Source organism: Natator depressus, chromosome 11 (genome assembly GCF_965152275.1).
Source record: "Natator depressus isolate rNatDep1 chromosome 11, rNatDep2.hap1, whole genome shotgun sequence".
Taxonomy (NCBI): Eukaryota; Metazoa; Chordata; order Testudines; family Cheloniidae; genus Natator; species Natator depressus.
In genome coordinates, this window is record NC_134244.1 from 58723825 (window position 1) to 58747322 (window position 23498).

The 23498-nt window shown below is 45.6% G+C and overlaps 1 protein-coding gene across 5 annotated transcripts in view; it reads right to left on the reverse strand.

Annotated features, from left to right (window-relative positions):
* The window catches only part of FLACC1 (flagellum associated containing coiled-coil domains 1), a 29801-nt gene extending 7331 nt beyond the window's left edge, over nt 1-22470 (reverse strand). Inside the window, exons 1-15 of one of the 5 annotated variants that reach the window (XM_074967910.1) lie at nt 22335-22470; nt 21441-21562; nt 20641-20775; nt 19869-19943; nt 19008-19065; nt 15999-16135; nt 14812-14832; nt 11345-11438; nt 10555-10616; nt 8688-8785; nt 7675-7727; nt 6013-6112; nt 4846-4949; nt 4179-4241; nt 2612-2701 (exon numbers count right to left, since the gene is read on the reverse strand). In XM_074967910.1, coding sequence (XP_074824011.1) covers nt 2612-2701; nt 4179-4241; nt 4846-4949; nt 6013-6112; nt 7675-7727; nt 8688-8785; nt 10555-10616; nt 11345-11438; nt 14812-14832; nt 15999-16135; nt 19008-19065; nt 19869-19943; nt 20641-20775; nt 21441-21562; nt 22335-22352 — 1230 coding nt within the window. In that variant the 5' untranslated portion in view covers nt 22353-22470. Of the gene's footprint in view, nt 1-2611; nt 2702-4178; nt 4242-4845; nt 4950-6012; nt 6113-7674; nt 7728-8687; nt 8786-10554; nt 10617-11344; nt 11439-14811; nt 14833-15998; nt 16136-19007; nt 19066-19868; nt 19944-20640; nt 20776-20856; nt 21050-21440; nt 22260-22334 lie in introns of those variants that run through there. The other 4 variants (XM_074967913.1, XM_074967914.1, XM_074967912.1 and 1 more) reach the window with 4 other exon arrangements.
* Between the last annotated feature and the right edge of the window lie 1028 nt (nt 22471-23498).

Consider the following 23498-nt stretch of genomic DNA (forward strand, 5'->3'; position numbering starts at 1 on the left):
CGTGACTCTCCACATGGATCCTACCGAAAGTCTGTCTCAACACCATCCTGTGCCTCACCCAACACCCTCCTTAACTCCTGCCCCCAACCATGCACCCCTTGTCCTCCAGACCCTAACACTATTCCCCTTAGCGCTTATTGAGAAAAAAGGAAATTGGCCGACAACAAGGTTTGGATGGTAACAGTTAAAGCATGTAAGTGCTTGTCTAAAAGCTATGGATCAGTACACACTTCAATAACCTCACCCCAATCACTGTAAGGCGTGGATCTTCCCACCAAAGGTTAACTGTACAGTTCTGACCCCAACCTTAACACACCACTCATGAGCACATAGCCACGTGCTGGAATGCTGTTTGTGCAACACCTAAACAACCTTACATTTGCTCCTCCTCCAATAAACCAAAATTCAGAGACAACCTTATCCAGACTCAAGAAACTGCTTCTAGCACAACAAAGTGCAATTCTGCTCTGAAAAGTGAATGGAGATGATAAACGAGGGAAGCAAGGGCATTGTTACAATAATTCCCAGACCAAAGGTGCTCATTTTAAAAGGTAAAATACAGCAGGTAGCAGCGTCAAAAGTAACTAAAAGTGACCTATGAGCCTAAATCCCCTTTTCAAAAGAGATGTAGGTACTTGGGAGCCCAAGTCTCATTGAAACTCAGTGATGTGTAGGCTCCTTAGTACCTAAACTGGTTTGGCAAATGGTACCCATGTTTTAACTGCCAGCCCTGCAAACACCCCCTTGACCAGAGAGACTACTTTCAAGTCAAATCAGGGCCCCTGTGACACCTAAGCAAAGTGACGGCCATCAGTCTATGCTCTCAGTGACACCTGACTAACCCTATTGCCGTCAAGTGGATTGCACAGCTGCTAATATTTAAAAGGAGTTAAGAAGTCTGAAGGGAACCCAGCTCTCTCCCTCAGAGCCGTGTTGGTTCTACAGTATTAACAGGATGAAAAAGCAGCAACGCTATTACTAAAGTCAGCAGATTTGACTGAGCAGCAGGGAGCAGATCTGGGGAGGAGGAAGGTGTCATTGTTACATGGGTTCTTTTCAAAGCAAAACTGCATTTTAAGGGCTTGATTTAAATGCATACGGTCAAAGGAATTCAGGGTAAGTCTGAAAACCTGTTTCTTCACCCTGCCCTTTGTATGCCAATATTTCAGATGTCTGCAAACCTCAACTGATCTTTAGATATTGTCTGCGCTACAATATACGTGAGCCATGTGGTTCTATCTTCACTTGGACTGTCCTGGTACTTAGGTCAGAGCTGTATCAAGATTTCAGTGGGCTAAGAACAGAATCATCCCGTTCTCCCTACAGGGGAGCAAGATGCTCTAGTTACAGTGCCATCCAGCTCAGCACAGAGACAGAAAACCCTGCAGCGAGACTTGCCATAGCATTGCTCACCACAGCATATGCCCCTCCTACTCCTTAGCCATCTGTTATTGTCCTCTTTTAATTCTGGAAGCTAACCATCACCTCCAAGCGTAGATTGACTGTATTCCAAGAACAGACAGCGTGCTACAAGCAGAGATCACAGCCAACCCCTCATCCCCACCTATCCGCACCAGTGCAGGAATATTCCCAACCTCACACACACACCCCTCTCCGGGTGACCAACTGCCATCAAGACACTAGCTGCTGGCACATGGTCCAGGTCAGGAGCAAATTCCCAGGTCAGGATACTGGCATTATTCAGTAGATGGAACTGTACAGTTAAGTGTGAGATGCACTGTCAATAATCTCCCTTTCTTAGCAGCCAAAGTACAGCCTGCCTTTGGAGGGATGGGAAGGGAAGAAGAAAGATATTTTATGCTACATGTCAACCGCATTTGGAAGCCGGAGAACAGACGCAGCACTTGGTATCCAAGGAGCCCCATGTGCCATAAAGAAGGGAATGTAGCTGTTTAAGAGAGCCCACAGGAATGAACAGGAGACCCGTTTTCCGTACTCATAAATAAGGCTACGATTTAGTCACAGAGGTCGCAGAATCCGTGACTTCCAGTGACCTCCATGACTTCAGTCTGCGGTGGTCAGGGGCTGCAGGGTCCCCCGCCTTCAGCAGGGGTAGGCAGCTGCGGGGTACCCTGGGCACCTCTGGCAGCCCCGGAGCTCCCAGCCGCCATGGGCGCCTCTGGCAGCCCCCAAACCCCCGCCAGCAGAGGACCCCCGAGTCTCTGGCCGCTGGTGGCAGCGGAGGACCCCCAAGTTCCCGGTTGCCGGTGGCATGGAACCCCTGCAGCTCCCAGCCTGCCGCCAACGGGGGTACCCCGCAGCTCCTGGCCGACATGGGAAGCTGGGGTACCCCGCAGCTCCCGGCCTCCATGGGCAGTGGGGGATCCCCAGAGCTGCAGGTGCCAGGGGTACCCTACAGCCCCCAGTTGCTGCAGGCAGCTCCTAGCCCTTGCACAGCTGCCCCACTGCAGGTGGTGTGGGGACCTTCAGATCCCCATTTTGTCAGGTATATTTTTAGTAAAAGTCACAGACAGGTCACAGTTTCCGTGAATTTTTCTTTTTTGCCCTCAATCTGTCAGTGACTTTTACTAAAAATATCCATGACAAAATCTTAGCCTTACCCATAATGACCTCACACACGCTCTCCCACCTCTTGCTGAAGCTCCCCGCGAGTATTCTGCATCGTTGCGGTGAGAGCCTGGAGAATTTGGTCCTTCTCCTTCAAATCGGCTTCCAGAGACTTGATTGGATAAAACACAGACACATTCACCTGGATAAAATGGGCTCCTCTCTCTCTAGCCCAATGTACTCTTCAGCCCCCATCAGCCTCTCCCAGTCATTGCTAGCCCTCCCCAATACCTGTGTCACTGTCTGCACCACATGTGGGAGAGGCTTGGCCTGAACGTGCCATTGCCCTGGTTTCCACGATGCTTTTATAAGCTGGATTCATTCCTATTGGTAGGGGCCAACTAGTTACCCACGCTGTCCTTGTACTTAATTGGGATAGATGAGAGACAAGCATAAACTCTCCACATATGGATTTGGTTTACCTAGAGGCCTCTCAAGATAATCTGCCACCTTAGGCCAAACTTCAGTGTTCCACACCCCTCCTACTCCTTAGAACTTTCTGATGGTTAGGTGGTTATGGGAGAAGGGCAGGGGCCAGCACCAGCTCGCAGTGCCACTCACTCAGGCTTAGCCCAACCACCCCTCCATCATGGGGAGGGGAGGGGAAAAGGGAGTGCAGCTGGGCCAAATGTGAGTGAGTGGCACTGCAACCAAGCAGCTGGGGTTGTTACACTGCTCAGGTTTGGCCAGGCCACCCCTGTTGCCCTAGGCAGAATCTGCGGGCCTAGGGAGCTGTCCAGTTTGCCCACAGCTAGAGCAGTCCCTAGATTTACCCCTTCACACACAATGGTGCAAGGGCTACAAGTTATAGAGCAGCCGCGTGTGAAGTGGGAGCCGCTCCTAGAGGAGAGCAGACATAACCACTCCCCCACTGAGGGGATGTGTCTACACTTGGAGCGGAGGGTGTGATTCGAGGAGTCATACTCACATGAGATCAATCGGAGCAAGCACACTAAAACAGAGTGTAGCTGTGTGGGGATGGGCTAACCACCCTGAGGATGTGCCTAGGATCTTGGATGGATTCATATTCAGGGCAGCTGGCCCCTCCCACTGCCAGAGGCACACTATTTTTGGCATGCTAGCACAATGAGCGCTAGCCTGGGTATGTCTCTTCATGAGCTGGGACTCACCCCCCAGCTCCAAGTGTAGACGTTTCCCTGAGGAAGCCCAGAGCTCTGTTACAGTCAGGGATCGAGAGTGCACAGCCAGCAGAGGCCGCACTAACCCATTACAGCCTTCAGACACCCAGGCCCTGTGGCTCACAGGCCAGCCAGGCCAGTCTGCCCTTATTTGGAAAGTTTTTTATTTCAGGTGTTATAAAAGCACCAGGACTACATCAAGAACCCAGAATCAAGCTTCGTTTTCCAGTGGAAATGACAATTAAATTCCCGGAGTGGCTCCTTCTCCTGTTACAGGACAGTGCACAAGAGGGGAGCTGGTCAGTTTGCACTATACCCTCCATAAGTTTAAATACCTCAGCTAAGTCCCATCCAGCTGACTGGGTGAGAGTGAACTGCTCAGAAAGCTAGACTGGTCCAAGTGACACAGTTCCTCCAGTTGCACTGCATTTCTTTTTTTGCCATACTTGCCTCCTTGATGTTTTGCAACTCTTCTATTTTCTCCACATCTTTCTGGTGCTGTTCAATATGCTCCTGAAAAGGACACACAGTTTGTGCACAGTTCATGGCATGCCTGTAACATTCCCAGGCTCGTCAGTGAGCAGCTGATTCCAACCCCTCACAATCCAAAAGGCAAAACCGAACGCACGACCTTCCAGACAATAACTGCTAGGCAGAAATACAAGTGACTGGTGATTTGGAAGGTGTCTGACATGTCCCACGCTACTTAGGATCCCTGGGGTTTAACGGAATTATCCTGTGATTATAGTTCGTATCAAACCTGGCCCCATCTCTCCCTTTACTCAGAGCACTCAGGCCCTTGAGCCTTTGAGCAATAGGAGCCTTATAAATAGACATAAGAATGGCCATACTGGGTCAGACCAAAGATCCACCTAGCCCAGTACCCTGTCTTCCGACAGTGGCCAACCGCCAGGTGCCCCAGAGGGAACGAACAGACCAGGTAATCATCAGGTGATCCATCCCGTCACCCATTCCCAGCTTCTGGCAAACAGAGGCTTAGGGACACCATAGGAGCATGGATTTATAACAAACCTGCTACTATTTTACTGGCAATAAGAGTTCATGGGAACTGCTGCACCTCAACATATAGCTTTATGCTTCCCCTCAGACTAGCTACCTCTCTTTCCTGCTGGTAGAGTTTATTCATCATGGAGTTCCCACCCTGAGATGATTTCTTTAGCTGCTCTCTCTCCATCTCAAATGTCTTCATCAATTCCTGTTCTGTGGAGAAAAAGACAGAGGTCTAAGGGCTTTTCCTAACCATCCATTTTAATTCTGTGTAAGAGGCACACAAATGTATGTGGCAACACGCATACGAGGTGTTTGACTCATTTCAGCTGCATTCAATATTTCTACCTACCTAGCACTATGGTATCTAAGCACCAGCTAACAAATGACAGCATTGAGTGTGCCCCGAAGGAGAACGTTCTCCTAGTCTCATCCCATTCCCAGGTTCTGAGATCACATACATACACATGCCCACACTCTGGATCACTTTTCCAATTATCGTCTTTCTCCCTTCTCCTCCTCTTGCAGACTCTCTTCTTTGCGTGGTAACTTTGTAGCTGTCACTGCTGTGATGTGGCACAATGTACAGCATAGCCAGAACTATGTCCTTACCCCAGTGCACACTTCCTATGGAATGGGCTAGCAGGGAAGAGATAAGTACGTTGCTGAAGTGACAATATGGAGGAAGTGGCTCTTCTATTCTAAGCCCTTATTTATAGTCATTTATAAAAGGTTCTTTTGTTGCTGTTTGTTTAAAATCCCAGGAAGAGTCATCCTTGGTCTCAGCCCAGAAGTGATTTTTTTGTAACCAGGGGTGGGACCAAAGGCCTCGAATATATAAAAGCTTCAGGAATACTCATTGCTATCACACATAAGCTACAATAACCAGAGCAGAAGGTATTCCTGGGTTCTTCTGCATCCACTGCATAATGGAGAGCAACCAGTAACTCTATCGCAGTCAAACCTAGAAGAGTCAATAAAACGGACTGGGATAATCTGGGGAACGTATTTACATCCTAGCAGTCAAAAAGGCAGATCTCAAACAATTAAATGACTCAGAGGCAAATGTTGTACCTAAAATTTCTTCCAACTCATTGATTTTAATTTACCACATTCGAAGCTGATGGTGTCCCTCTGAACAGAATGGATTGCCTAAGCTCGGGGGCAGACCCTCAGCTGGCATGAGTGATCACAGCTCTATTTTGGAGCTATAACCATGTAATCAGCTGCAGCTCTGCCACCATCGATGTAAACCCAAGCGTCCTCCTTTACTCACTTTGCTGTAACAGTGCCTTCTCCCGCTCAGTCCTCTCACTCTTCTTCCATTCAGCCTGCCTTCTCAGCCACTTCTCCTCCATTTCATCAGAAACACTGTCCTACACACACACACAGAGACGGACAAACACGCATTTTCAGAAAATCTTCCAAAAACCCTGACAGCTCCTGAATCTCCCACATTGCCTCCAATTATGCTATAAAAAGATAGTTAGCAACAATATAGCCATTTCCATCCACAGATCCCAAAGTGCTTTACCTGGGAGCTTTCACCCAGGCTAAAGGAGAAGAAGGAGGGAGATCTGATGAGGTTCAACAAGGACAAATGCAGAGTCCTGCACTTAGGACGGAAGAATCCCATGCACCACTACAGTTTAGGGACTGAATGGCTCGGCAGTAGTTCTGTAGAAAAGGACCTAGGGGTTACAGTGGACGAGAAGCTGGATATGAGTCAACAGTGTGCCCCTGTTGCCAAGAAGGCCAATGGTATTTTAGGATGTATAAGTAGGGGCATTGCAAGCAGATCGAGGGACGTGATCGTTCCCCTCTATTCAACATTGGTGAGGCCTCATCTGGAGTACTGTGTCCAGTTTTGGGCCCCACACTACAAGAAGGATGTGAAAAAATTGGAAAGTGTCCAGCGGAGGGCAACAAAAATGATTAGGGGACTGGAACACATGACTTATGAGGAGAGGCTGAGGGAACTGGGATTGTTTAGTCTGCGGAAGAGAAGAATGAGGGGGGATTTGATAGCTGCTTTCAACTACCTGAAAGGGGGTTCCAAAGAGGATGGATCTAGACTGTTCTCAGTGGTAGCAGATGAAAGAACAAGGAGTAATGGTCTCAAGTTGCAGTGGGGGAGGTTTAGGTTGGATATTAGGAAAAACTTTTTCTCTAGGAGGGTGGTGAAGCACTGGAATGCGTTACCTAGGGAGGTGGTGGAATCTCCTTCCTTTGAGGTTTTTAAGGTCAGGCTTGACAAAGGCCTGGCTGGGATGATTTAGTTGGGGACCGTCCTGCTTTGAGCAGGGGGTTGGACTAGATGACCTCCTGAGGTCCCTTCCAACCCTGATATTCTATGATTCTATGATCCTTTGGGGGAACAGCCTCTGTGGCCACTGCACACCACTCTTCCTCCACAGGGGTGAGGGAGACACCTCCAGCTGCATCCAGCTGCTCCTGCTAGCAGTCACTGAAGTTATGCTGTGTGGTGCACAGGGTATGTCCCCCCCCCCGGGTTTCTGATATCCTGCCCTCCTTACCCACAGTGGAACTACAGTGAATCCAGCACATCAGGGACTCTGTGTGCTTGTGGGGATGAGGGGGGTGTGTGAATCTGGTGAGTGCACTCACTGCAGAACCTTCCTATGAAACTAAGGGCTAGTCTACACTACAGCGCTACATCGGTGCAGCTGCACCAATGCAACTGTGCCATTGTAGCGTGTCTGGTGAAGACGGGCTATGCCGACAGAAGAGCATCTCCCACCGATGGAGCACCGGTGTGGTCAGCGCTTAGGTTGACGTAACTTGCATTACGTCTGGAGGTGGCTTTTTCAGAGCCATGAGTGATGTCAACTTAAGCAGTAGTGTAGCCAAGCCCTAAGCATTAGACTAACAGGACCTGATCCACTTTTGCAGATCACTTTCATTGCTGAAATCTCACCTGGTACATTCGGAATGCATTCTTCAGATACCTGTATTCCTTCTGCATCACCTCTGAGCAACAAGAGAAGGACAAGATGTGTAGTTAATACAGCAATTTTAACACAATACAAGCCATGGGGAATTGCACTAAAATCCTGAATAGGTAACATGAAAGTGGGCTAGGCATCTCAGTCCAGACCCCACAAGACACACCTATGTCACAGTTTCTACAACATAGTATGGGACTAAGAATTAAGAAATTAAGTTTTTTTTTTTTTTTTTTTTTTAAAAAGGAGGCTCAGAATTAGAAGGGGATTGAGGCTGTGTTGGGGCAGGTTGCATGGAATATCTGCTGGCCCTGCAGCTGACCTGAAGACAACTCTGTCAGTGACTTTTCTGAGCACCAAAAGGCACCCAAAATTAAATAAATAAATAGCTGGGCTACACTCATTGATTTGAAAGATTTTTTTCATTTCTGTTTACAAAAAGTACCCAGCAAACCACGGAACGTCTGGCTGGCCAACCAAGAAGTTTTCTGGGCAGCCTCCCCTGAAATCAATATCTGTTTGGAAACCTGAGCATTATTCAAGGCAATAGAAATCTGATGAGCTCAGGTGATCTCCAATTCCCTCCTGCTATTTTGGACTGAAATCTTTCAAGAACTGCATGAGACTTTGGCATAACAATCTCAACCATAGCCTTGATTCGGCCTCAGAACACAGACTCCAGTCTAAACCTAATCCAGATCCGAACTTGACTGCTGACTACCATTTATAATTCCAGCACAACACTAGCATTTAAAGGAATGGCACACTACCAGCCCCAAGCCAACTTCCTTCACAACTGTCCCTCTTCCCCAATTAGTACTGACAATCATGGCTCAGTACCAAAACACGGAGAGGCAAGGGAAGCTTCCAAAGGGAGTCTGTTGCTGTGAATATGCTAGAGATGGAAAGAACCCGACAGGAGTTTCCAGCTCAGAGTAACCATGAAAACAACAGGGTTCAGATTTCCCAGAAAGCCTGTCCATACCCATTTTCTCTTGTGCAGAGGCCCTCTCAGTCCTCAGTTCTTTCTTGTACTGCACTCGCAAGGCTTGGAGCTCTGCACAGTGAGCTTCTTGGAGTTCCCTGCGTGACCAATGCACAAGCACATCAATGCAGATATCTACAGAGCACACTTTCCTTTTGTCCACCCACATGATCGTTTACAGTGATGGAATAATTACAGAAGGTGAATGGCCAGGTGAATGTAACTGTGTACATTATTTTCTTTTCTTTGTACTGCACATTTAAATTTCTAGGAATCTGTAAGAGGCAGATGACATTTTGTGGTCAGTTCAGATGCAAAGTGCCAGAGGGGAGAGAGACTGTGCTCACCCTGGAGACTTTACTTTTGTTCTTTCTTGTTTTGTTGTTTTCCTGTGTTTTAAAATAAAGGTCAGCCAGGCTGAAAGTATATGGTTGCTCTGTGTGTGTGGAGAAAATATAACCTGGGGTGTAATTTCATAAGTGGAGGGGCCACAGATGTGTCATGCAGATCTTCCTAAACAAGTAGCCATTAGAAGCTTTAATGGCATCTCACACCATCATGTATTTTGTTTGTGCTGGGCATGTCCCAGCTAGTCATTTATCTTATTTTATTTGCTCTGGGTCCTAGTTTTCATCTTTCATTCTGCATTTCTCTCTCTTTAAAGTGCATTAGTTTCTAATGAGGTGATTGATATGAGCAGAATTTAGTGATGTTGTACAAGGGGCATCTAAAGTCAGTTTAGATATTAGTTGCAAATGTATATTTGCTGGTTTGTGAAGTAAGAGTTGACTGCACGTGGGGTTGCTGGAGGAAGTCAGGTGTTGCTAGACTTAGCCCATCACCCCACCTTCTCAATAACCTTTCCCAAGCTGACGAGTTCATTGCGGATCATTGTTACTACAGTAAGGAGGAACCTTATAAAAACGTAGATTAATCGTTTCTCACTCAGACTTCATAGCTGGGTATAGTAGGGAGATAGTACTGGGCCAAAAGGTTCTGTTAGCCATCTGAGAGTCCAGCGGGGGGCGGGGAGGGGAAGCACAAAATTGTGCCAAGCTGGCTCTATTCTTTCTTCTTCAAGAGCGCGCTGATAGGTCCTGGATGACAGTTAGCCATAGAGAGCGGCACAGCTCAGATTTGTCACCACTCATTCAACAAGTATGCGAGACCCCTCCAGCAAGGTACATCGTGCTGTGGGCTCAGATGCCAACAATGTGCGGATGGCACCTAGCACCTCATCAGTTGAAGACAGCGTGGTGCCCTAAGCGTCTGGACAAAGTAGGGACATGAAAGAAACGTTGATGTCCCCAACACAATGTGAAGTCAAGATTAGGCTGGTCAGCAAAGGAAAACACTGAGACACTGGCAGACACACTGCCATGCCCTCCCATTACTCCAAGAAAGTGCCCAGCCTCAGATCTCACAAGAACAGCTGTTCATGTCACATTTTGGCCTATGGATGATGGAAATAGCATGAGAGAATAAAATCTCACAATATCTTCACCAGCCATGGTACAAAATCTAAGTACTAATGGCCTCATGATACCGCTGCTCCCATGGTATCCAGGATTGGAAAGTGAGCCTAATTCTAGCCTGGACTCAAAGCCACTGGATCTGGATGCCCCAAATCAGACTCCCCAAAATTTAAATGTCAGCATTTTTTCCCATTCCCAATAATAATTATAGTATAGAGATCACAGTGAGTCAATCCCAAACTTGGCTCATTTTGTAGAAGACATACTGCCATGTTGTCTCTTATTCTGAACATCCAAAACCACACAAGATGTAAAATCTTGTAGAGAAAACTGTGGTATCCAGCATTCAGTTCACATATGTGCTTTCTCCTTGCATAGCGCAGCAGTCGTACCTGATCTTATTTTCATGCTCCTGTTGCATTTCATTGCATTTTTCTTCCATATCCTTCTCCAACTTGAAAGGAAAGGAGACAAGTTTTTAATAAGGTGCAAATGTACCTACCCTGCCATTTGTTTGAGAGAAAATATCTGTTAATGACATAACTCCAGTCAGGTTAGTAAAAATCCTGTCCACAGTGGGCTCAGAACTGTGATAGCTACAATTCCGATCCCAGTACAGAAAAGGTGTTATTTTTATTCATTTTCCCCTTGACAAACATGCTGTTTAACTGTTTTCCATCCTAGGCTGGTTATGCAGAGAGCTCTTCATTACCCAAGCCATGGCTCTTTTTCCAGTCACCAATCGCAATCAGAGCAAACGCTTCTAAATCTCAAACTGCAGGGAAGTCGTTCCAGGTGGGCGTTTCAAAAGCGCTGAACTCACGTGGGAGCATAAGTCTCAGTGACTTTCAAGTGACTTAGGTGGTTTTAAAAATGCTGCCCTCCATGAAGCTACTGTTTGGCTGTAAAGGAATGCACATTTACGGCACATAAATAATTAGCCAAGTGCCCTGCCTGCCCATTCTCTGCACTAACCGCTAGACAACACTGCCTCCTGCAGGCACGTGGACACCCAGCAATCTGGGTGCACTTTAGCCAGTCAGTCACTAATAATGGCACTGAAAGGATCCAGGCAATGCTGTGTGGTCTAGTCAGTCCTTTCCCTGTAGCCTCTCTCAGACAGTGTGACTTCATGGAGCACTTTCTGAGAAGAAGGGAGAGATGACAACCGGGTGGACTCACCAGTTTGCGGGAGGCCTGATGATCTCTGCGCAGTTGCTCCATCATGTCTGTCAGCTCAGCAATCTGTTCCTCTAAGTCAGTAATAATATCCTCCCTACAATGATACACCATCTCTCTGTCATGCCCTGGGCCCATTGCTGGGACAATCTTGTTGTTTTAATAGGAGCAGGGGTGGAAATAGAAATAATATCACTACTGGAATTCATCATCTGGGGCCGGTGTCAGCCCCTTCACTGCTTCTCCCACTCGAGCCGGCAGGGCGGCAGAATGGGTGTGTAATCTCCCCGCAGCCTGTTTTACCACTGGGGCTGAGGAAATGTTTATCAGTGGTTTACCCACTCATTAGGGACGCCGCCCCCTTCCCTTTGGGGTCTTTTGGCCCAGCAACCTACTTTCCAGTGCAGCTCCTTTTCCTGCTCCCTTCAGCAGCAACAAGGCCACCAGAGGAAAATAAGGTCACAGAGAAAAACAAGCTTTGACATCCTGCCCACATGGAGGCACCTCACCCCATCTGGCACAGTGAGAAGGGAGGGAGTCTAGCTGCACAGAGGGAAGGAGGAGGAGAGGGTCAGCGGCTGCAAACAGAGACTGACCATCACTGGTCAGAATGTGGGACATCTTTGTGGAGAGTTGGTGCATTTGGGTCTCTGATTTATTCCAGCGGTGTGTTCTGGCAAATTTTACAATCCCAACTCTGAAAGTGACCACCCCAGACACTGAAAGGTTGGTTAACAGCAATCAAAGCACCCTTTGTATCATTCCCTGTCTCTAAGGTTGCCAATACGGATTGGACATATTCCTGGAGGTTTCATCACATGACAATCTTTCATTAAAGATTCATCTTTAATTCCTGGAGACTTCAGGTCAATCCTGGAGTGTTGGCAACCCTACCTGTCTCCTAAGTATTACAGCTCTCAACAGCAGAAAGAAAGGGGATTTCTCAACATGGTAGCATGAGATTTCAAATTGAATGGATGGTATTCCCTCTCCAAAAGGCAGGTCAACCTAATTGCCTTCTATGACAAGATAACTGGCTCTGTGGATGAGGGGAAAGCAGTGGATGTGTTATTCTTTGACTTTAGCAAAGCTTTCGACACTGTCTCCCACAGTATTCTTGCCAGCAAGTTAAAGAAGTATTGGCGGAATGAATGGACTATAAAGGTGGATAGAAAACTGGCTAGATCATCGGGCTCAATGGGTAGTGATCAATGGCTCTATGTCTAGTTGGCAGCCGGTATCAAGTGGAGTGCCCCATGGGTCAGTCCTGGGGCCGGTTTTGTTCAATATCTTTATTAATGATCTGGAGGATGACGTGGATTGCATCCTCAGCAAGTTTGCAGATGGCACTAAACTGGGATGAGTGGTAGATATGCTGGAAGGTAGGGATAGGATACAGAGGGACCTAGACAAATTAGAGGATTGGGCCAAAAGAAATCTGATGAGGTTCAACCAACAGAGTTAGGTCAATGTAAGCTGCCTTATGTTGACCCAACTCTGTAATGTAGACCAGGGCTCAGTCAACCTAGCTACATTGCTTGGGGTATGAAAAAATTCACACCTGAAAGACAGAGTTAAGTTAACCTGAGCCACAGTATAGACAGCACTAGATCTACGAAAGAACTCTTCCATTATCTTAGCTACCGCCTCTCCAAGACAAGTGCAGAGTCCTGCACTTAGGATGGAAGAATCCCATGCACTGCTACAGACTAGGGACCAAGCGGCTAGGCAGCAGTTCTGCAGAAAAGGACCTAGGGGTTACAGTGGATGAGAAGCTGGATATGAGTCAATAGCGTGCCCTTGTTGCCAAGAAAGCTAATGGCATTTTGGGATGTATAAGTAGGAGCATTGCCAGCAGATCGAGGGACGTGATCATTCCCCTCTATTCAGCATTGGTGAGGCCTCACCTGGAGCATTGTGTCCAGTTTTGGGCCCCACACTACCAGAAGGATGTGAAAAAATTGGAGAATGTCCAGCAGAGGGCAACAAAAATGATTAGGGGACTGGAACACATGACTTATGAGGAGAAGCTGAGGGAACTGGGATTGTTTAGTCTGCGGAAGAGAAGAATGAGGAAAGAAGAATGATAGCTGCTTTCAGCTACCTGAAAGGGGGTTCCAAGGAGGATGGATCTAGACTGTTCTCAGTGGTATCAGATGACAGAACAAGGAGTAATGGTCTCAAGTTGCAGTGGGGGAAGTTTAGGTTGGAATATTAGGAAAAACTTTTTCACGGGATGGGTGGTGAAACACTGGAATGCGTTACCTAGGGAGGTGGTGGAATCTCCTTCCTTAGGAGTTTTTAAGGTCAGGCTTGACAAAGCCCTGGCTGGGATGATTTAGCTGGGGATTGGACCTGCTTTGAGCAGGGGGTTGGACTAGATGACCTCCTGAGGTCCCTTCCAACCCTGATATTCTCTGATTCTTGTAGTGAGAGTCTTTTAATCTTCTTACTGGTGCTCAGGACTTCTAGATAAATATCAATTTCATTAGGGCAACTTTTTCCATCCACTACTGAAGCTTCCCTGTGACCCTATTTGGTCATCCTCTCTCTTTTACAGCATCCTGAAGGCTTCATGCCTTAACTACCACCTTTCTGTCCAAGGGGAACCAGGCAGGACTCCCCCTGGAGACCATCAATGCTGCTGCGTAATCAGCTGGAAGGACCATTGTTGAGCAACATGTGATGTGCTCCTCCCAAGGGACTAAACATGCTGCCTCTTAGCCTGTTAGAGCTAAAAGAATGAAAGCTGGGTCCCAGACCACAGACGGGCTTTTACTGAACACTTCACTTTGCTTCGCTCTAGTATCTTCCCAATGGCAGCTAGATACCAGATTCAAGGTCACAAGAGCACTCCGAAGAGAGAAAACAAACAGAGGGACGAGCACATTTAAAGAAAAAGATCAAACTTAATGATCAAATTAAGTTAAACATTAAAACAGAATAATTTGAAATGTTAATGGGCTGCAACATTTGCACAAGTACTAGCATCTGATAGGCCCAGAACACAACATTCAAATCCAAATCACACAAAGTTAAGGGGTATTTGGCTCCAGATTTTGGGTATCCCCATCTTCTCATCAGAGTGTATTTCATGTCACAGTAGTTTCCAAACCGTATTCAGTCACTATAAATGGCTACTGACAGAACAAGATCTGAATATACACACTATTTTCTTACTTTAATATCTGCTTTCCTTACAGAAGATCTACATTTAGACTCAGTTTCCAGCCCTCAACACAAAACAAGCAATGGGACAACAGTGTTCCATCTCCAGGGTGGAAGGAGGTGAAGGAGACACTTTGTATATAACAGCACATCTTGCTGTCACCGGTTAACCAAGAAACAGCATTCAGGGTAATGAATGAAACCAGATTCCTGCGGGTGGTGAGGAGGAGGAGGTTAAAAATGTACAGAAAGTTCAGTTTTTGATTTTGACCCAAAAACCCCACAAAACAAGCCATACTCACGTCTCAAGTTTCACTGGGCTTCTGCAAAGAGAGTGAAAGATTAAATGTACATTATCCAACTTCTGCAGGTTGAGTTAGAGCAGATGACATGAGTTTGTTGCAAAACAAAAAACATGACTGCATCTAAGAGGCGGCTCATTATTGAGTGTTCTCTGAAGTTTGTTCCTTAGCAACTCCTCCCATAATGCAGGATACTATACAGCATCCAAAAACCTATAATGGTTCTACATTGACTTTTCAGCCTCAACACTCATACACGCCCCCCTTGGTCGTAGGTGCTAAAAAACAGACAGTGAAGTGGATGGGAGTGCTTGGTGAGAAGGCCAGATACAGGCATTTCAAGGCAAGTCAGAAACAAAGCATTTATTTGTCTTATATTTTGCCTGAAATCAGAAAGCTATGAACACACTCTGGGCAGATGCGCCACAGTTACACTTTCTTCAGCTAGCACTGTGGTATAGAAATTGCCTTTTCAAAAAGTTGAGATCTGATCTCTTACTAGTTCTTCAGTTTGGACGTGAATGATCCTCTCACACCAGCCTGGGGCTCTCCCATTTTCTTACTGTTCTGTTTGCCTTAGAAACACTCCATCGTTAAAAAAATGTTATTTTTGTTACAGAAATAAAACTCCCCTCTTTAAAATAAATGCTATTTTAGTAGCATCCCTCACTTTGGCTCCTTATCCCCCATTTAGGCCTTTGGAAGGCAGAGCACTATGGCTGAGACTGTACAACTGATTCTAAAATTGCAGCAACACTTATCAAATTACAGAGCACACCTCTCTCTTCTATCCTTGTGACAACCCTGGGAGTGCCACGTGCAGAACAATGAACAGAACCCAAAACTCTCGCACACCAGAAACCCAGAGAGAAGCTTGATTCTGCTCTCACATCTATGAAGTCAGTGGAATCGCTCCCGAGTTACTTAAATTAGAGAAGAATCAGACTCTTCATCTCTCTCTTAACACACACCAGGTGTTTACCTTGGATTCTAATCTCACATCAGCTTTACACTCAGTTGGGCTAGACAAATGCCCCTTGTCTATGTAGTATGTGCTCATGAGGATCATCTCCCCTCTTGCAAGCTTTCACAGGTTCCTCACACACTTATTATTTTGGTGGGGGGGAACAAGACCATTTTAAGATTCAACCACTTTTCTTCCCATTTAACTGATTTTCTAAGATTACCTGGGAACAAAGGGCGGGGCCGGTTCTTCAGTAGTTCTTTTTCTTTCAAAAAATTCCTCCCCTAGTGTGACGGAGAGATGTTCTTTACTCCGAGTCAAGGTATAACCAGGTGAGATTTCTATGAACTCTCCTGAAGTCTGGGGGCCAAAAGAGAAGATATTCAGCTCAGAAAACCCAGTGTCTGGAAACCTAAACCCATTAAAGGGATCTCTCTCTCTCTCACTCTGAAACTGTCAGGAGTGTTTTCTACAGTATCCTCCATACCAGCAGAAAGGAAAAATGGGATTTCCCCACCCAAGGACCCTTCCCCAAAATCAATCAGATCTGCGCCATTATAGAATCAGATCTGTGCCATGATATGGCTTTTGTGTTTTATGCTTGGCCCATGGGTAAAGAGCAGCCCATACATTTCTGCAACAGGGCCTCCAGCTGCCTTCATAGCACCAGAGCAAGACAGAATATCACATCCTGGGTCCAGCATTCGCCACGCACAGCATCTCTGCACCCAAGATCCAGGCAGCTACAATTTGCTTAATTTTGCTGCTGTCCCGGTGTCCGCAGCAGGCTCCCAGTGCTGAGGGCAGGAAGTGAAGAATACCTTATCCAGATTAACTGCAGGGGGAAGTTGAGCAGAATTCTAATGAGCAAAGGTGAAGTATGTTCAGGATTAAAGGGGTTGACACCCCAGCTCTTGCAAATGCCACGGGATCTTTAAGAACTACAGACAGCGAAGGTCTGTTTCCCCCTGAACATTGGCACAGCATGCCCTCACACCATGCATGGTGGGGAAATACCTGCCAGATCACAAACATGAATGCAGGACATTATGCAAGATGAAATTCTTAGCAAAGAGACCAGGAGGACCCTTCATTATGTCTGCTAAGGCCATGAATAGTTGGGTTAATGAACAAAACCATTTAGTTCTGTTTATATACAAGGCCAATGCTCTCTAACATCTATGGTGTTCAGATATTGTTTCTCTTTATTAGCATGTGGTTTTGGGTAACACACAGGTAAGTAAATTGAATGGTTATTATGAAAATCAGATACCACTTTAGAAATAAATCTCCGATGAGGGTGCAAGTACCCCTTATCCTTAAGAAAGATTGCATTAGGTGGTTTGGATGTCAGAGCATGCAGTTCAGCCACCCTCCTGACCACAGTGATAGCTACCAGGAAAGCCACCATTAGGAATAGGTGCAGCAAGAAGCATGTTGTTAGAGGCTCAAACACTGGGTCCATGGATCGATGTTACTAAAGGCTCAAACAGTGGGTCAACAAAACTAGGTTCAAGTCCCTGGGGAGACAGGGTCCCTTATTTGATGGGACAACCTTCATAAACCTGATTCTCATATCATTAGGAAATATAGCACGGTTACCCATATAGGGATGGAAAATGGATCTTGCTGCCAGGTGGACCTTGATACAAGAAATCACTAACCCCTGATGTTTTGGGTGCAATAGATGGTCCAGGACATGCAGGATAGAGGACTATATTGGCAAGACCCCGGACTGAAGAGTCCAGACAGAAAAACACCTCAATTTTGACAGGTAAGCAGTTCTGGTAGAGGGCTTTCTATTATTTAACAAGACATGGCAAATTTACTTCAAGCAAGACTCTTTTCTAGCATTTAGCCATGAAGCCTCGTGGCTGTTAAATGAAGGGCCCACAGGTTTGGGTAGAGCAGCTGTCCATGATCTTTGGAGATCAAGTGTGGGTTCAACAGGAGTGAAACTGGAGCTGCCACTGACAGATACACTAGAGTGGAGAACCAGTGCCATCGAGGCCATGCTGAGGCTATTAATATACGTTGGGTCTGGTACCACTTGATCTTTAGCATCATTCTGTGTAGGAGTGGGATTGGGGGAAAAACGTAATAACCCGTTTGTCCAGGGCAGCAGGAAAGTGTCTGTGATGGAAGCAGGACTGCAGCCTTGTCGGGAGCAAAACTGTCAGCACTTCCTGTTCCAAAAATGTCTATTTGTGGTGACTCTTAAATGATCTGTTTAGGTGGGCCACCAGCTCATTCTGCACCCCTGGAGGGTAAGAGGCTTCGAGTTTGATTGAATTGGCAATGCAAAAGTACCATAGGTGAACTGCTTCCCGACAAAACAGAGAAGAGTGAGCGCCCCGACTGCTAAAGTAAAACATCGCTGCATGTTGTCTGTGAAAATAAAGAGGCTCTTCCCCTTGACATGTGGTAGAGGAAGGCCTGACAGGTGATGTGGACAGTCCTTGGTTCTCTGGCTTTGATATGAAGAGAGAGATTCCTTGAGGGACACACACTGAGTTCAGAGGGGGCCCAGATGAGCTGCCCACCCCAGGGCAGACAGGTCTGTCACCAGTCAGTGAAGGCTGAGGGCAGACAAAGGGAACACCTCCACAAACACTGAGTGGGTCCGTCCACCAATCTAGCAAAGTTAGTACCCAAGAGGGCACAGAGTTCAGATGGTGGCGACTTAGTGAATAAGCAGAGGCCAGCCAACTTTGAAGAGACCAAATATGAGCCTCCCCTAAACATTTCAAGAAGCAGCAGTTTGGGTTGTTCCTGGGCATCTGCCTAAGGCAAGAGATGCAGGGCTTAAAGCCCAATGACCAAAGCATCCTTCAGTACCAAGTAACGAGGGAAAAAACAAAACAACTGGGGCCAAAAATGACAACTCACACTGAGTACTAACACTAAGTCTAGAAAGCTATGTACAAATAATTTATAATGAACACACCAAGAGCACTTTCAAAAACGAGACAAACAATTCCAATGATCCTCACAGATGCTAAGAAGGAACTGAGGGAACTCAGGGGCGGCTGGGCCCTTTATATCGGTGCAAGTGGTGCGAGGCAGCAGAGGGTGCTTGAGAGTTGCCCTGATGGGTAGCACTGAGGGAAAAATTTCCAATGAGTGTGCGAGGGGCCTGGGCACACCAAAAGTGGAAGGCACATGTGCAATCACTCGAAGAAGAAATTCTTGTTAGCATTCTACAGCAAATGATTCCACCTGTTCTACTCACATCAGGCGGTTCTCTGCTTCGCAGTCGATATCCATATTTTCTGTTGGGCAATATCCGTCTGCAAATGACAAGCACCTCCTCAGAGAGTTGCAGATGAGTAGAGTTGCTTAGTGACTAAATTGCTCCACTTCAAACATCAGAGCCAGGCGCACTCAGTTAAACCCAGTTTTCGTGGGCTGCCAGGGTGGTGAGAACAAAGTGCCCCTTTTTGTAGTGACGTGTGAGTACAGCAATACTGAGCTTGCCAACCAGTTTCCCTGGGAGCTGCTTGTGATCTCTGTATGTTATTACTGACCTGTGGGACTCAGATTTTGTTGGTCACATGCTGTATATGTATGTACAATAACACCAGCCACATTCACTGAGGTACTCTGTACTAAGCAGTTACCACCACTCAGCTAGGGTTGCCACCAGTCCAGTTTTCACCCAGACAGTCTGGTTTTTGGCTTACGTGTCTGGTAGGGTTGCCACCCATCCGGTTTTCACCTGGACAGTCTGGGTTTCAGCTTGTGTGTCCGGGTGCCATTTGACAAACCCTGATGTCACTTGTTTTTTTTTCTAAATTGGTGACAACTCTAAGCAGAAGGAAGGAGGCAGTGCAGAAGAGTGGTGTCTGTAACATGCATTTGCTGGTAAGACTCCACACCACTGAGGCTTTAGTGCATCATGTGTAAATTACCATAACATCAATACCATTTAGTGATGTGAAGTCTTGGGACTGCTAATAGGAGTTATCTGTTTTCTGCTGAACAGAGCAGCTCGTAAGGGAGAGTTAGCACCTGTACACACTGGAAAGCCATTTCATGTCACATACCACTCTTGAGCCCCCCACTCTTCTTCATGAAAAAGACAAATACTTACTTGGATGTGCTGGGAGGTTTTATAGCAAACAGGAAACTATTTTGGTTTTTCAAGATCATGCCTAGTGAGGAGGACCTGGTTTAAAAATATAAACGGTATTCAGACATATTTATGGAACAGGAACAAACCAGGTTTATAGAATCATGGCAATTCAGCCTTCTGAGAGCAGAAAACCATTATACCTCCTGGAAGCAGCAGCCCGTTGGCCAGCTTCTTTCAGATTGGGGACAGACTGTATCTTTGCCCACCCCAGGCACAAGGACAATGCCTTCACAATAAGATTGAATTGGGTGTAATTTTGGGCAGACTTTGGCCCTGAATCTATACTCAGATGTTACAGCAAGTCTCCAGTTATTTGGTTTGGGTTATGGCCTCTTGGAATTCTGCTAAGATAAGCTGTAGTGTATCTAAACAGTAGCCTCTCAGTAATGCCCTCCCCTAGTCCCATCTCTTCCCTCTGGGCTTGAGGGAAGCATGACAGAAATGACATATACACAGCACCTGACACCAGCACTAAACTCATTACAATATAACTTGTGTAAAATGCATTTGGAAAGGCGTACATAACATAAAAGTGTAATACATTACTTGTATAAAGATCAGCATACACATGAGTTACCTGTAACTTTAAACACATCTCTTTATATGTATATATAACTTACAACACGCCCCGCCACTATTAATGGGGCCCAAATAAAAGATAAATGCAAGAAACTGGTGTTAAGCATTAGAAAAAATGGAATTCCCTCTTCCTCCAATGGCTTCTGCTTACCTGGCTTTCTGATTCGGTACGCCTGGCATGGTCTTAATTAGCCTTTTACCCCGCACATTCCAAGGGTCCCAACAGGCACAGTACAAAAAGGGGGAATGAGACATGTCTGTATAGCAACCCTGGCTGGGCAAAAGGCTGGAGATGAAACAAAGATATGAGGAGTCAGAAGCATTTACTAGTCTTGGAATTTTTTTTGTAAGTCAGAGAAAATATTACCTTCTTCTTATGGGAGACCAACACAGCCACAGTACACAGAAAGCCAGATTCAGCCCTTGGATGCATACATGGAACTCCCATTGAGTTCTGTAAGTTACACACATGTATCTGAGCATAGAATTCACTCTCACACATTAAGGGTTCCAAGTCTGAGCTTTATCTTATGCTCATATGCAAGCACAGGTATCTTTCCATTTCATGTACACCAACTACCTAACTCAGATAGTGATCCGCCCCAGACACACCGTGGACAGGGGAGGAATTTTGGAGATTTCACAAACAGCTGGCTACTTTCAAATGGTCATGGAGATTCACTACTTTCATTTACAAGTAGGGCTGGGACAAATCCATCCTTTGGGGATCCAAAGAAACATCAACGCAATTTTGGTCTGCATGGAGAGCTGTAACATCACTGACAAGGCAGGCAATCATCCTGCTGTATATGCCTGTGGTCCAACCACACCAGGATAACTGATTGCTAGTGTAACCATAGGTACAAGGCTCTGAGTTGTCATGGTACCCAACCTAGTCTGACACAGTTCCTAGTAGCATGCCAGGTGCATCATGAGTAAGGCTCTAAAGACCTTAGCAACTGATGGGTTCCAGTTTGCACTCTCCATTTGCCTTCAACTCTGTGCTCTTCCCAAGTCCTCGGCATCCTGTCCCACTCTTCAAAACTGCCATGAAATTTTCTCTTCCTGGCCACCTACCATGCTCCACAGAACATGGGAAAAAACAGTAACAAATTTACCATAATACCCTCTGCTGACACCATCACTACTCAGCAGTGGAATCATCACACTAGAAAGAATTTAGAGGCACTTTAGAGAAGAACAATAATTAGGGGGGAATACAGGAAAGATTAAAGTAGCCTAGATTGAGCTAGGAGAGGGCTAAGGGGGGTGGATCATGGTAATAGCCTACAAGTATTGGAAGGGTGTAACCAGCAAGGGATTATTGTGTGTACTAACAAGGGAGGTAGGACTAAGAGTAATGAGATCACATTTAGAAATGGAAAAAATTAAGCCAACTATTCAGGCAAAACTTCCTGTTTCCAAGGTGTATAAAGCTGACAGATTGTCCCCATCCCCCACTAATCTGCTGAAAAACCCTTAGAAAACCCAAAGCTGAACAGAGCCCACAACAAAGATAAATAAATTAGATCTCTTGAGTCCACAGTTCCAGGTGAAGTCAAATCAGGCCTGCTCTACTTGTAAAAAAAAAAAAAAAAAAAAAAAAAAAAAAGGGTTATTTCTGGCAGGACATAACTTGAAATCTCTTTGGGGCCTCCAGGGAGCCCAGCCCTCAAGAAATTCATCTGAATGATCTATTGGATTTAACAGCTTTTTAAAAACATTTCTGGGTCTTAGCAGCAGTTTCAAGTTCTTTAGTTTCTAAAACACAAAACCCGAGAGCAATGGAGTGTGTCCCCTTTGCAGATCTGAATCGCAAACAAAACAAGGGGAAAAAAACTTTACATTTTGTGTTACTCTCATACAGCAGCTGGCTTTATTCTTTGGGTCCAGACGTTTCCAGAGACTGGAACCCACGGAAGTTTATCAGAAAAAAGCAGCCCTTGTAGGTCCTGTTTCTTATCAGGATCTTTGCTTCTCCCGAGACAAGGTTAGTTTCCCTTGTCACCATGGAAACAGGAGAGTGTCACTTCATTGGCTACTAATATTCTTTCCCTCTTAAAGAAAGAGTGCACAAAACCCTTTTGCCCAGGGAGTCTGTCTGAAATGATTTAAGGGTGCACAAGAAACTTGTGTGAGAGAAATAGGTGTACAGAGTGTAAGAAGCCCATTATTCCCAAGGAGGAAATCATGTTTTAAGGAGGAAAAAACTGGAGGAAGACCTGAAAGATGCTGGCTGATTTTCCATAAATGTAGGGGAGGCTGCTCCATTCTTTCCCTCTTGGCTTCCTGCTAGAGTCATCCTAATGCTAAGAGTCCTTAATAGCCATTGTGGGATGAAAGAAAAAGTATGCACAAGAGTTAATTATTGCATGTAATCTGACAAGGAGACATTCACGTCTGGATATTCTTTTTTTAAAGGTAGATGTGAAATTTTTTGTTCTCAAGAAAAAGGTTTTTCAAACAGCAAAGAAGATATACAATAAACACTTATCTAGATTTAACCATCACTAAATATAGATCTACTGTATTTTAGCAACATTTCATTTTTTTAAAAGCCAAATCTCCTTTTATAAGAGTACCCACCACCACCATACTCATATTTTTATATCTATCTATATCCACATGCATGGAACAAACCACAGTGCCACCAGCGTCATGTAAAACAGCATGTTTCTACATGTTTATTATCAAATTTACATTCCACTATGAAAAATTAAGTGCAAAAAGCAGATGAACAAAAAAAAGTTCCCAGTTTCTCAAAAAATGTGCAACTATCCTATGCAGTGGCTAAATGGGTCTCAAACCCAAACCTTTGCACCTTTCTATGCTGTTTGCTTTGCTGAAGTAGATTTTCTTCTGCTTAAAAAAACATATTCCATCTCACTGCCCATGCCATGCTTTTAGTGCATTGGTTTTGTATGCGTTTCACATCAAAGAAGTTCAGTTAGTGAAACTATAGTCCTGTGGTTCTAAAGGCAGAAAATTAAATGGGTACTTTGCTTACTT